Source organism: Lipotes vexillifer, unplaced genomic scaffold, assembly GCF_000442215.2.
Source record: "Lipotes vexillifer unplaced genomic scaffold, Lipotes_vexillifer_v1.1 scaffold717, whole genome shotgun sequence".
In the NCBI taxonomy this organism is placed as follows: domain Eukaryota; kingdom Metazoa; phylum Chordata; class Mammalia; order Artiodactyla; family Lipotidae; genus Lipotes; species Lipotes vexillifer.
The window spans coordinates 965,814-980,000 of record NW_006798707.1 but is presented as its reverse complement, the minus strand read 5'-3'; the positions used below and the strand labels follow the sequence as shown (position 1 = coordinate 980,000).

Genomic DNA, 14,187 nt, shown 5'->3' with positions numbered 1-14,187 from the left:
TGAAAGTGTCTATGTGTGTGAGTGTGTGTGTAGTGTGAGACATAAACATTTGTGAATGAGGGACTTCCCTGGTGGTGCAGTGGTTAAGAATCCACCTGCCAATGCGGTAGGCATGGGTTCGATCACTGGTCCAGGAAGATCCCACATGCCGCGGAGCAACTAAGCCCGTGCGCCACAACTGCTGAGCCTGCGCTCTAGAGCCCGCGAGCCACAACTACTGAAGCCCGCGCGCCTAGAGGCCGTGCTCCGCAACAAGAGAAGCCACCACAATGAGAAGCCCGCGCACCACAACGAAGAGTAGCCCTGACTCGTCGCAACTAGAGAAAGCCTGCGCGCAGCAACAAAGATCCAACACAGCCAAAACAAACAAACAAAGAACCACACTGGTGAATGAGAAAGTACTTAACTATAGCTGGCCTACAGCTTTATCCTCACATAGTCACTAATTAGGGATCCTTACAGCTCCTAATTTTTAATTAACAAGAAATAGAAAAGGATCAGAAGGAGAGAAAAACATAGTTGGCTACAGGGATAACCTGAGGGAACAATGAGGCAGAAACCACTTAAGGGAGAAGATACATCGTCTACACACATTTCTACCTGCCAGTGAACCATTCTAAGATGTGTACCTGACATTCAACACAGAAATATGGCCACTTCAGATAGGAGGCTACCTCAGTGAGAAGAGATATTTTCAACTGAGATTTTTGAAGCCTTCCATAAGTCCATATTCAAATATTTCTTGAAATATTAAAAAGTATTCAGTCTTTACGAAAAGAAATAGGAGGAAGAAAAATACATCATCCATGTACTATATGTATCACTGAAGTATACATACAATACACGATGTATTTTTCTTCTATCTTTTTTTTAAACCCCAGAGATGCTGGATGAGAGTATAAAAGCAGAGCTAGTATGAGGTATGAAAGGTTTCCAAGATGCTTGGGTTTAAACACAAAGGGTACACTTATCTCTATTCTTGAACCAAAGGTTTTAAAAAGCAGCAATCTCTCTGTATAGATCAATTCTTTGCAAACACTCTTATTCTAGGAAATGAGGAGCTGCTTGGTCACCATAGGAGATTTTTTTTCCAATGCTAGATGTAAAATTTGTAAGAAATGATAGATCTCTCTTACATTTGTTCTAAGAAGAGTCAACCTGGCCTACATGTTGGCCTGCCAATTAACATAGCTGTACAGTGAAAGTTGCCAGCAAGGTTTTGTTATACGAGATACCTGATTTGAAGCAGGACATCTTTAAATAGCTCCTGCTACCTGCTGAGTTTATGACTGGACAATTCTGTTTTTAAGAGAAAGAAAGGAGAAAGAAAATTATCTAGAAGTCATCACCAGTACTATTTAGGCTCCATTTGAAATCTATAACACACACAGTCAACCCTGACAGCAGAGACAGAAACCAATTTTGTAATTCCTATTTGATGTCTAACACTTTAATACGTATGCCTGTGAGGAAACTTCACAAATGGATTTTTCAGGGGTTGGTCCTCAATCATCACGAGCTATTTATTTAACAAACACTCATATAGTGCTTAGTAAGCACCAAGTACTATTTTTTAAATATATTTTTTATTTTAAAATTTTTATTCATTTTTTTTTTTTGGCCACGTGGCTTGTGGGATCTCAGTTGCCCAACCAGGAACTGAACCCTGGCCACGGCAGTGAAAGCACCGAGTCCTAACCACTAGGCTGCCAGGGAACTACCAAGTACTATTTTAAGTTCTTTACCAGTGGTATCTCAACACACATAAAGTATTATTATAATCTCCATTTTCCAGAGAAGGAAACTGAAACACAGAGAGAGATTAACTCATCCAAATCACACAACCAGTAAATGTGGAGCTGAAATTCAAACTTTGGCCGTCCACCCCAGCCTGTGCTCACGACTGCCACCCTATGTAGACATTCATCTATTTCTTGAGCATCTATTGTACTACATGTTTAAATCTTTGTGAGTCTGTGGTGAGTCACGAGTTAAATATAAATTGTCTTCTCTGCCCCTCAAAGTTTTCAACCCAGTTGAGAGACAAACTTTACATAGGAAACAATTTGAAAGCCCCAGGATGACACTTTATTTCGGCTGAGGAGAAGAAAGTGGATCCTGGGGCTGAATTAGCTGGAGGAAGAATGTGACATGAGCTTGGTAGGTTGTGAAGGCCTTCTGTGGACGGGTGGGAAGGGATGGCAGGAGGGAGCATGGGACATTCATAGCGAAGTGGGCTGAGAAAACCCCCTTCCTGATGGATGGGCACATGTGGGCAGTGAGGATTGGATGGAGAGGGCAAGGTCAGATGGTGAGCTGTCCAGGGTGAAGATCTAGGACTCCAAACTAGACAACAGGGAGCCACTGCAAGTTCTCAAGCAGGACATGACCCTGCTGGCAAAGCCGGGGACATAGGCAGCACGGGCACTAGATGGACAGTAGAACAATCTCATTGCAAAGCCAAAGTGGGTGGATCAAGTAACCCAAGAAACCAGACAGAGTCAAGGCCAGGCCTAGGGTGGAAGCAGGTACTCACAGCCTGGGGACTAACAGTTATCATGCACATACTCTGTGCCAGGCACTGTGTGAAGTGTTTTTCATGCATCAACTCATTTAATCCCCACAACAACCATTTGTAAATGGTAAAAACTGTCAGCTCTAAGGCACTGACATCAGTGTTATTCCTCTAGGGACAGTGGTGCGTTATAAAGCCGCCATCTTGGGGAGGCGGAGAGCTTACTCTGCTGTCTGCCTGATGCATCAGTTCCTTGATGCCTTTATCTGGTCCAGGCAAGTTTGGAGCCACACAGTGTCGAGTTAACTATTTGCATGCAGCCTACTGAGAGGTCATAGGCTGTCTGAAAGGGGTGACTGTCCAGAATCTGGGGTTTCAGGATCCTCTGAGTGGTGTGGTGAAAAGGATCTCAGACTGAGAAACTTACAGTCTGGTCCAACTACCTCTGGGACTTGGGGCAACTCATTCACTCTCTCTCCTTATCAATGGGAGGGTGGGGCTATATTTCTAAGATCCCTCCAGTTTTTTTACCGGAATGAAGTGAACTTGGGAACATCAGTTAATAAGCAAGACTGTATGAGTCTGGATCCCTATAAGCAGGAAGTGTTACTGCAGAGCAAAAAGACTGGAAAGACATTCTGGCTAGAATTAAACAGAAATGGACAGAATAACAGAGTCAAGAAAAAAGAAGAAAGGAAGGAGCAGCATTTAAAGGTTTAAAGCTCAAAGAGCAAGTTTCAAAGGCAAAATAGCAAAAACAGTCTGCCCAATGGATACATGGGCTCCTTGGTAAGAAGGTTGGCAGGCTGGACAACAAAGGGAATTTATTTATGTCCCAGCCGGTCATATCCCAGGACTCTGACAGGTTTAGTCCTCTGCAGTGGGAGGAGGGAGGTAGGGTCAGGACCCTCCACCAGGGGCGGGAAGTGGCAGGCCACCTAGCCTGTGCCACTGTACATCTGCTAGTCTGATCCTGTTCTAGACAAACACTCTTTGGGTTAGGATTTGGCTCCCCTTGTGGTTCGACTACAGGAATAGGTGTCCTGCTGCTGATGGTTTTGAGTTAGTGGGAGGCTGTCTCAGTGACCAGATGGCCCTGGCGCAGACAAGAGACAGTCTCTGGGTCCTCAAAGAAGAGCGACAGACCCAGCCGATTTCCATTTGATGACATCTTGACCGCGGCCAATTTGCCGCTAATTGATGATGTCTATGCGGTACAGACAGGAGGGCAGAGCACGGCACCAGGGACACTTAGCAAGTACAGGGGTTCTAGGTCCCAGGCTGGGGCTTGGGAATCCAATAATGGGACCCTATAATGTAAATAGAAGGAGAGAAACAAATAAGTAATACCGGCAAGGGTGAGGCAAGACAAGCCCAAGTTTTCAAAGGGGATTCAGATGTCATTCTGGCACATAAGGTGAGGGTCAGACAGGCATCAGGAGTAACGGCCAGGACAACGTGCCACTCAAAATAGCCGAGAAAGTTCCTTAATAATCCGCATGCTAGTGTTAGGATCATCAAGGATGCTTAAAAAGAAAATACATGGGCTTCCCTGGTGGCACAGTGGACAAGAATCTGCCTGCCAGTGCAGGGGACACGGGTTCGATCCTTGGTCTGGGAAGATCCCACATGCCGCAGAGCAACTAAGCCCATGTAGGCTCTACTGAGCCTGTATTCTGGAGCCCGAGCTCCGCCACTGCAATGAGAAGCCCACACACCGCGACGCAGAGTAGCCCCTGCTCGCTGCAACTAGAGAAAGCCCGCGTGCAGCAATGAAGACCCAACACAGCCAAAAAATAAATTAAGAAAAAAAATTAAAAGAAAAATACAGATGGGGGAAGAGGCAGACCTAGAAACATTGATTTCATTAGTCTGGGGTGGAGGGCGCAGGCAGTAGAGAGGAGGGACCTGGACATGTATTTCTAAAAAATTCCCCAAGCAGTTTTACTGTAATTTGCTTCCAAAGGTTGAAAACCATTGGCCCAGACAGTGGTTCTCAGTCTATTTTTGGAAGAGTGGGAGGCAGAAAAGGCATCGAGGAAGCATTTCCCCATTGTCCCTGCTGCCCCCTCTGTCACCATCTTAGTGAGGGGGCTGTGCCTGTAGTTTAAAAAGCCTGATTCTGATATTCCCACCGGGCCACGGAGAGCCACTGGGGGGGTGGAGCTCAACAGCCTGCATGAACATTCTTATCAGGTAATATCAGATTCACACCAAAGAATAAGCATAACTTCTGAGTAAGCTAAGTAGGATAATGATAAAAGACCCCCGTGACCCAAGTGAAATCCTAGACCTTTATTAACACAGTTGGTGTCACTGGCTCTCCTCGCCCCCCTCCTGTCCCTGCCTTCCCACAGGAGATAACCCCCTTCCTCCATGGGGGCATTTTTAACAAGCAGGGCGTCCCGGCATCTCTGGAGACCAGGTTCTGGGCCTCTGGGAGGGAGGGGCCTGCAGGTTGGAGGTGTGGAGGAGGCGGGGAGGAGGATGGAGTGCCCGGGCTGTGAGCAAGGGGGGCAGAGGCAGGGGAGCCAGGCAGAGCGTGCCCCAGCCTCGAACAGAAGCAGAGGCGGGCAAAGCATGTGTTAAAGCAGCGCTAGAGAAACCTCTTCATACCCAGTACAATGGAGACCCAGATGCTCTCAGATCAGCCAGGCTTTCAACGGTTTTGTTTTCCCAGCCCTGGCTGCTGCTGTCCAATTGACAGGCAGGCCATAGCTCAGGGGGTGCAGCGTTCAAGGCCCCTCGGATCTGTCAGACGAGAACAAAAAGGCGCAACTTGATCTCTCTTTCTCTATAGGCTAATCACGAGGGTGAGTTTTTCCTTGGGGTTATTATTCTATTATAAACCCAGATGCTTAAAGCAGATCAACTGTTACCTTTCTTAGAAGGTGCAAAGTAGGTCAGCGGCAGTCTATCAGGGTGCACAGCCTGGGCCTGAGTGCCACAGGCTGTGTGAATAATTAAATCCACACATCCCTGACATCAGCAGTGCAACAGGAGAGCATTTTCTCTCCCCAGGAGATTGTCAGGAATTAGAGATAAGAGGAAGCCAAAATATCCAGCTGTAGGAGCACCAACAGGGAGGAGCAATCCAGGAGTGGAGGGGATGGGGGACGGGGCAGAAAGCCAGTTCTTGGGAGGCTGGGATGTCTGAGGCAGGACTCTGGGCAGGGTCTCCCAGAGGGGTCCGGGGAGGACTGTGTCAGGGGCTGTGTTATGAAACAGACGCTCAATATGAGCTGCGGCACAAGGACAAGGTCCGATCTTACTTAGGGGGTGGATATAACAAAAGGTCAGTTTAGGTGACGCGAGCAGCCAGAGTGGCTTGGGGTCTATGGGCCTTAAACTTCCTATAACTTGGGCCTGGCATGGATTGGGGGTGTCTGATCCTGCAGGAACTGGGAGAGGTGGGACCCTTAATCACACAGGGGTTTTTTTGTGTTTTTCCAGAGACAGATGCTTCCATGGATAAGCCTGGAAAAGACCAAAAGTTACCCACCACCTCGCACAAAGATGCACGCGCAAAGGTCTTCATTTGCTATAAAGAGCTGAAGGCTCTCAGGGGAAAACTCGTCACTCCTGGCTAATGAGGCCCCGGCAGATGACAATGTAGAAAACAAAACAAAGAAAGGCCACAGCCTGCTCTCCCAGAGGCTGGCAGGCAGCATAGTGACAGTGTGGCATCCGACCCTGGACTAAAGATCTCCCAAGTGGGGAGAGTAACCAGCAAGCTACAATTTTTGGTGCAAGGCTGCACACTGCATACAATTTTTGGTGCACACTGCAAAATGGTCCCCAGCATGGACTGGTGTGTTAATCAGAGTTACGTTGGTGGTAAATACTGGGTCCTCTCTTACTCTCTTGCTGGGAGTATAAACTGTTACAACCAAACTGGAAAGCAATTTGACAGTCTCTCCTAGAGCTAAACATGTGTGTCTTCTATGATCCAGCAATCCCACTCCCAGGAATATGCCCAGTAGAAATGTGCACACACATTTACTAAAAGACACGAAGGAGAACATTCACAGCAACAGCATTTGTAATAGCCCCAAAGTAGCAACCGCCCAAATGCCCGGTGGCAGCAGAATGTCTAGGCACCCCGTGAGCTCTTGTACAGTAGAACACCATGAAGCAATGAAACACAACATGCAACAACATGGCTGAGTCTCACAAAAAATAATGTTGAGCAAAGAAAGCCAGCGCAAGGGTACAGGCTGCCTGATTTCATTTACATAAAGCAAACAGTCAAAACCTATGGTGAATATACTGAAAACCACCCACTTCTGCACTTTAAATAGGCAAATTGTATGGAGTGTGAATTAGATCTCCATTAAGCTGTTATTTTTTAAAAACTATGGTATTAGAAGTCAGGATAGTTGTTATCCTTGGTGAGGAGTAGGTGACTAGGAGGGGGCACAAGGGGGGCTTCTGGGTGCTGGCAATGTTTGGTTTCTCGATTTGGGTGCTGGTTACAAGGGTGTGTTCAGTTGTGATGGTTCTGTGTACCTTAGAACCCGTGCGCTTCTCTGTATGTATACTTCAATAAAAATAACCACAAATGGGGGCTTCCCTGGTGGCGCAGTGGTTGAGAGTCCGCCTGCTGATACAGGGGACGCGGGTTCGTGCCCCGGTCCGGGAAGATCCCACATGCCGCGGAGCAGCTGGGCCCGTGAGCCATGGCCGCTGAGCCTGCGCGTCTGGACCCTGTGCTCCGCAACGGGAGAGGCCACAACAGCGAGAGGCCCGCGTACAGCAAAAAATAAAAAAATAAAAAATAACCACAAATGAAGCAGGCCTGGCCTGGCAGGGCTCAAGTGCATGGGGATGAGTGAGCTGGATGTGCTCACTCTCTTCAGAAAGGCCCCGACTGCCACCAGAGTCCCCCCAAGAGGACCCTGCAAGAGTTTATGAGGATGGGGCTCCCCATTCATTAGTGAAGCCTCACCTGCAGGGCCCTGGAGTAATTCTCAGGGGAGAAAGTAGGGCAGGTCCACCAATCACTTCTATTCCCAGGGCTTGGCTCAAGTGGGCAGGTGTGGCCTGGGATGCCAGAGTATTCAGTAGGCCTGGTGGCATCCTTGCCTCAGCAGAGGCTGGGCCATGGCTACTGTGACTCCTCACAGTTCAGCCTTCCGGGGGTCTGATCTGTTGCGTCTGGACTGGGAAGGAGGCATATCCTCAGGGAGACCCTAAGGGACATCTGCCTGAGGCGGGCCAGCCTCTGCCTGCCTGGCAGCCCCAGCCAGGCTCTTCAGGGTGGGTTTGGGGAGCCTTATCAGGTGCTGCCTAACAGCCGGAGCACTGGAGCCCCCAGGAAGATGGCTCCCAGGGGGAGTGCACTGAGCATGGGAGAGGGGCTTCCTGAGAACCCCAAGTAGAACAGAGGTGAGATTTTAAGGTACAGGGCCAATGGGGATTTGAGGCAGTGGGCCAAAGTAGGACACATAGGACTGCTGCCACTGGTGGACTCCTTTCACCCAGGGAGCGTTAGAGGCCAAGTCCTTTATAAATCAGACAGTACAGAGGGCTGCCGCCAGGGCCAGGGACTTCTGACCCTCAAGATGCTGATTCAACTCTGCATTTGAAAAAAGTCTTCATAGATGAATCTGATGCACAGCTGGATGTAGAGACTGCATGGATAAGTATCAATCACTTATTCATTCAACAAACAATTGCTGGCCAGCTACTCTCATTCCAGGTCAAGGCCAGGCTCTGGGAAAGCAGAAGAATACAGTCAGGTCTTGCCCTTAAGGAGCCCATAGTCTGGTGTCCAGGGAGAGGCCTGCATATTACAGATAATTACAACACACAGGGATGACAGCAATGACAGGATTCTGGAGCACAGAGAAAGGGTGAAAGAACCTATTTGTGACTCTTTTGGTGAAACATAATTTCCTCCTGATTCATTTGTTTCACAGGTCTGAATTTTTATATTTTGCATTTAGGGATATAAAGTAGCTCAGGCCCAGCTCAGTAATTCTTAAATATTGTCCATGATAATTCACTCTGAAAAGAGGGCCTACCACCAGTATCTTTCAAGCTGTTTTTAAAAAGAACAAGCTAGCTAAAAAAAATAAATAAATAAATTTAAAAAAATAAATAAATAAAAAGAACAAGCTAGGAAAGATAATAAAAGATAGTTAACTATGTCTGTTTCATAATTCTAGCATTAAAATCATCTAGAATAGGCATATCTATTTTTCACAATTTTGGGGAAATTAATTTAGCTTATCATACATAAAGCAGTCCCTCAGACCTACCCCCCCCCCCCCCCCACACACACCTCCTGCCCCACACACGCACAATAACAAACTCCAGCTAAGTTTCCTCTTCCTCTAGGTCTGTACTACATGACATAAAAATATAAAAATAAAATCAGTTCCTGGCCTGGGTACCTCAGTAAGTGATGTCATCAGCAAAAGAGGCTTAAATGCCTCCTTTTCCATAATCATAGAAATCTATGACATTTAGCCTGAAATTTCCTATTTTAGTTGCCACAGTGGCCCCTTTCAAGAGCACCCTTCTCCTTTGAGCAATACAGCAGGGGCACCCTGTTCATGTGGATCTAGTCCAGAGCAGCCCCAGAAACAGAGGAAACCACCGAGGAAGGCACCTTCCCCAAACAGAAGCATTACCTTGGTCCCGTGGTAGAAGTCGTCCACGCATGTGGCGTTCATGAAGGTCTGGTGGAAGTGGGTGCTGGTGTCGATGCCTCCAGGGATCACCAGTTTCCCAGTGGCATCAATCACCTTGGCCCCTCCGGGGATCATGAGCTCACGGCCCACCTGCTGGATGATGCCATTCTCAATGTAGACATCAGCCTCGTGGGTGCAGTCATCATTCACAACCTTGCCTCCCTTGATGAGAATCCGCACACTGGCTGAATTGGCAAGCATGTTCCTGTGAAAGGTGAGAGGGGGCACTGGTCAAGGTCAAAATTCCTTTTCACTGTCACCAAGGTCCCACCCTTTCCTGTGAGAGCCCAAACTCCATGGGCAGAGTAAGTGAGCAGGGATGGGGTGGAAGTTTCTCCACAGCCTGAGGACACTGGTCCTACAGCCAGCTGGGGTCACAAGCCTCCCACTGACCTCACAGCAGGACTCATTGGGAATCATGACACCACAGCAGTAAGGGTGAAGCTGGGGCCCAAAGAAACATCAATTTTCACCTTCTCAAAAAGTTGTGGTGGTTCTAAAGCATTTTCATATCTCTTGTCTCATTTTATTCCTAAAACAACCCAAGAAGTGGCATTTTACAGACGAGAAAACTGAAATTGCTAATAAGCAATTTATGGCTCCTAGTAGCCAAGTCAAACCCAGACGTCTTGTATGACCATCCCCACTATACCATATGGTCCTGAAGATATCAGAGGCTCCTGGGATGTGTCTCAGAGAGCCAAATTCTCCAAGCCTCACAGCTGCTTAATTCATGTCATTCTTCAGATGGATTCTGATTCAGTTCACCCTCCTATGTTTGTCTCAAGAAGTCCACGACCACACTGAAGCTCCACAGCTGGCTGCACATTGATAAGCTCATCTGATATGCTCAAGTCCCACCCCCAAGATTCAGCTTTATTTGGTCCAGATTGCATCCCCAGAATCAACTTTTCAAAAGCCATAGAACTCTACCATACACTTAAAGAAGAATTAACCCCAATCTCTTCCAGAAAATAGAGAAGGAAACCTTCTCAAGTCAGTTTATGAAGTCAGTACTGCCCTGATAACAAAGAGAGAGAAAGACAGTACAGAAAAAACAAACTATAAAGTAATATCCCTCATGAATGTAGATACAAAAATTTCTAACAAAATATCAGCAAACAGAATCCAGCAATATGTAAAAGAATTAAAGAATCCCACTATGCAAATGGAATTACTTCCAGGGATGTAAAGCTTGCTCAATATTTGAAAATCAATCAATGTAATCCACCATATTAACAGGCTAAAGAAGAAAAAAAATCACATAATCATATAAATTGATGCAGAAAAAGCACTGGACAAAATTCAACACCCATTCATGATAAAAAAAACTCTCAGGAAAGTAGGAAAAGAAGTTAACTTCCTCAAGTTGATAAAAAACATCACCAGGGACTTCCCTGGTGGTGCAGTGCTTAAGAATCCGCCTGTCAATGCAGGGGATATTGGTTCGATCTCCAGTCCGGGAAGATCCCACATGCCACGTGCTGCAACTACTGAAGCCTGTGCACCTAGAGCCCGTGCTCCCCAACAAGAGAAGCCACTGAAATGCAAAGCCTGTGCACTGTAACGAAGAGTAACCCTTGCTCAGAGCAACTAGAGAAAGCCCACACGCAGCAACGAAGACCCAACACAGCCAAAAATAAATAAATACAATTTTTTTAAATTAAAGAACATCACCAAAAAACCTGCAGCTAATATCAGAATTTATGAAAGACTGAATACTTTCCCCCTAAACTAAGAATAAGGCAAGGATGTCTACTCTCACCACTGTTATTCAACAAAGGGAGTTCTAGCTAGCACTATAACAAAAGAAAATGAAATAAAAGGCATATAGACTGAAAAGGGAAAAATAAAACCATTCTTATCTGCAGGTGACGTGATGGGGGCTACGCAGAAAATCTCAAAGAATCTACAAAAAATCTCCTAGAACAAATGTCAGTTCAGCAAGGTCACAAGGTACAAGATCAACATACAGAAAGCTATTGTTTTTCTATATACTAGCGATGAACAAATGGACACACAAAAAAATTGAAATACTTAGGTAGAAATCTAAGAAAATATACAGGATTTGTATGCTGAAAACTACAAAATGCTGATGAAAGAAACCAAAGAAATAAATAAGTGGAGAGACATACAATGTTCGTGGATTGGAAGACCCAGCATAGTAAAGATGTCAATTCTCCCCTAATTGATATATACGTTTAATGCAGGTTGATTCGGTGACTATCTTGACATTCAGTATCTGAACAGAAATGATTTTTACTTAGGCTTAGAAAATATAGGACACAATCTGACCGGAGGAGGGAGGCTACACCACTGCAGTGTCTCTGTGGGCTCAATAAAGCCCACCTTTCTACACGGTAAACTTATTCTTCAGGATCCAATCAATTGTTCCCTCTTCTGAGAAGCCTTCCCCAACTCCCTCTGTACCTTCATGAGGCACTGGAGTCTATCTCCACCTCTGGACTAAGTCCTCAAAGTCAAAGGCGTAGCAGCAAACCATTTCTGCCTGGTCCTCATCCCCAGCATCCAGTATAGGAAACTCAAAACTGTTCACAAATGAACAGTTTTGGCTGTATCTACTTGTTGCACCCTGACAATCAAATGGTTTAAAGCAACAAGCGGTAGGCCAATTCCATATTTGTTGTCCAGGACATTTGGCAACTCTATGTCCAGGATAATGCTCAACTGTCATCCCTTTTCCAATACAGCATATCACTGTGAACAGAGCAAAGGAAGCGACATACTATCTCTCATCCTCGTCATTTCATTTTGCCTGCCACTAGGCAAATTACAGGAAGGCTTTGTCCCAGGATGAAAAGGTCTCACAATCCATTGAAGGAATTGCTCTTGTAAGGAAATAAGTCAGCTATCTGGAGAGCTTAGCCTGCTCTCCTGGACACACTTGGTTAGGCAGTTTTTTGTTTTTTGTTTTTTTTGTCAAGTTGACCAGATTGGAGTGCATGGAATCTCCACACCAAGAAAGTTTACAGTACCTATTCAGCCTCAACTGCCAGGTCCTTCTGCTGTCAGGAGAGGGTGGTCTGCTGGGGGCAGTGTTGGGAAACAAGACAGGTGGCTGGGAGTGAACCCTGTTCCCTTACAGAGCAACATTGTCCTCCATGAACATCTGGTCCCTGCCAGGTATCATTCTGACCTTTGGGGAGGATGGGTCCCTCCCCTAGTGTGGAAGGCCCTGGGCAGAGACAGTGGGCAGGAGTTGGGTAGGCCAGAAGGATGGGGGGACAGGTACAGTCACAGCAATGAGCCCATTGTCTGAAGCTGGAATGAAGCTGACATATTTCAGGGGAACTTTTGTCCTAAAATCTGAAAACTGGAATTTTAATTTAATACACAATAATCAGGAAATGAGTTTGGTTCTTAAGTGATGGACAAAACCATTCTGGCCAAAGGAAGTCCAGAAAGCCTCAGAGATGCAGTCTCTCTCTCTCTCTCTCTCTCTCTCTCTCTCTCTCTCTCATTACAAAGCCAAGGCCAGGTGTGACCACAAAAGGAGAGATGCAAGTTCTCAGAGGGAAATGATGGTAAGACACACACAATCCTCTGTGCAAATATATAATCCTCACCTTTTAAAGCAGCTTTAAGTAAGAGGAAAACTAGGAATATTTATGCTGGGAAATTGTTGCATAGTCATTATGTCAGTGTGGTAAATGAGGATATTGATTTGCTTATTAATCCAGAACACATGCTCATAGCACACACCTGGAGGGCGGATACCCTGAAAGGGTGATATGATAATGATTTATGGGGGATTCTTATCTGAGCTTTGATGCTGGAATCATAAGCCAAGGGTGTTTTCTTCAGTAGAAATAAGAAAACAGCTTTTAGTAAGCTAACACCCTGTGCCTGGAATTTAATTCACATGGCAGCCCCGAGAAGTAGGAACAAGGCTGGAAGTATTAGCCTCGTTTTAAGATGAGGAAGTAGAGGTTTTGAAAATAACAGGTAGGGACTTCCCTGGTGGCTCAGTGGATAAGACTCTGAGCTCCCAATTCAGGGGGCCTGGGTTCGATCCCTAGTCAGGGAACTAGATCCCACATGCATGCAGCAACTAAGAGTTTGCATGCCACAACTAAGGAGCCCAAGTGCGGCAACTAAGGAGCTGGCGAGCCTCAACTAAGGAGTCAGCCTGCTGCAACTAAGACCCGGAGCAACCAAATAAATAAATACTAAAAAAAAAAAAAAAAAAAAAAAAAAAAGAAAAGAACAGGTATCCCATTAAAGGTCATACCACTCCAGCATGGAAGGATGGGCTTCATACCCAGGTCTGTGACTTAAAGGAAAGGTTACCAAAGTTAACTCTGGGTAGAAGTGTTTCAGGTGATTTTTATGTTCTTGATAGTTTTCTATATTTTTCAAATTTTATACAATAAACTTGTATTACCTTTTAGAATCTGAAAAGTTGCATCAGGAAGGTTTTTGGGGGGCTTCCCTGGTGGCGCAGTGGTTGAGAGTCCGCCTGCCGATGCAGGGGACGTGGGTTCGTGCCCCGGTCTGGGAAGATCCCACATGTCGCGGAGCGTCTGGGCCCGTGAGCCGTGGCTGCTGAGCCTGCGCATCTGGAGCCTGTGCTCCGCAACGGGAGAGGCCGCAACAGTGAGAGGCCCGCGTACCGCAAAAAAAAAAGAAGGTTTTTTTTGTTTTGTTTTTGTTCTTTTTAAGCTACAAAGAAGGCAGAAGGAATCCAATGTGACCCTTCATTCAGGTCCAGTGAGCTCAGTCCTTCCCTCTGCCACTCTCCATGCAAGGAGATGAAAAAAGAACCTGCTACCACCAGCCATAACACTGAATCTTTTTCTAGAACCCTTGGGCTGCCACCATGACTCACCCGGTCGTTTTCCACTTCCTTGTTGGAAATCCCTGAAGGCTAACCAGGCTCTGAAAAGGCTGGGCTCCCTCAACAATACTGGGGAGTCCTGGAACCTCTCTGGTCTGGAGATCCCATTCACACAG

The 14,187-nt window shown here is 46.2% G+C and overlaps 1 protein-coding gene across 1 annotated transcript in view; it reads right to left on the bottom strand.

The window, feature by feature from the left end:
- The window catches only part of DPYSL5 (dihydropyrimidinase like 5), a 46,797-nt gene extending 37,379 nt beyond the window's left edge, over positions 1-9,418 (bottom strand). The window contains exon 1 of the mRNA XM_007470809.1: positions 9,154-9,418. Coding sequence (XP_007470871.1) covers positions 9,154-9,414 — 261 coding nt within the window. The 5' untranslated portion in view covers positions 9,415-9,418. The remainder of the gene's footprint in view (positions 1-9,153) is intronic.
- Between the last annotated feature and the right edge of the window lie 4,769 nt (positions 9,419-14,187).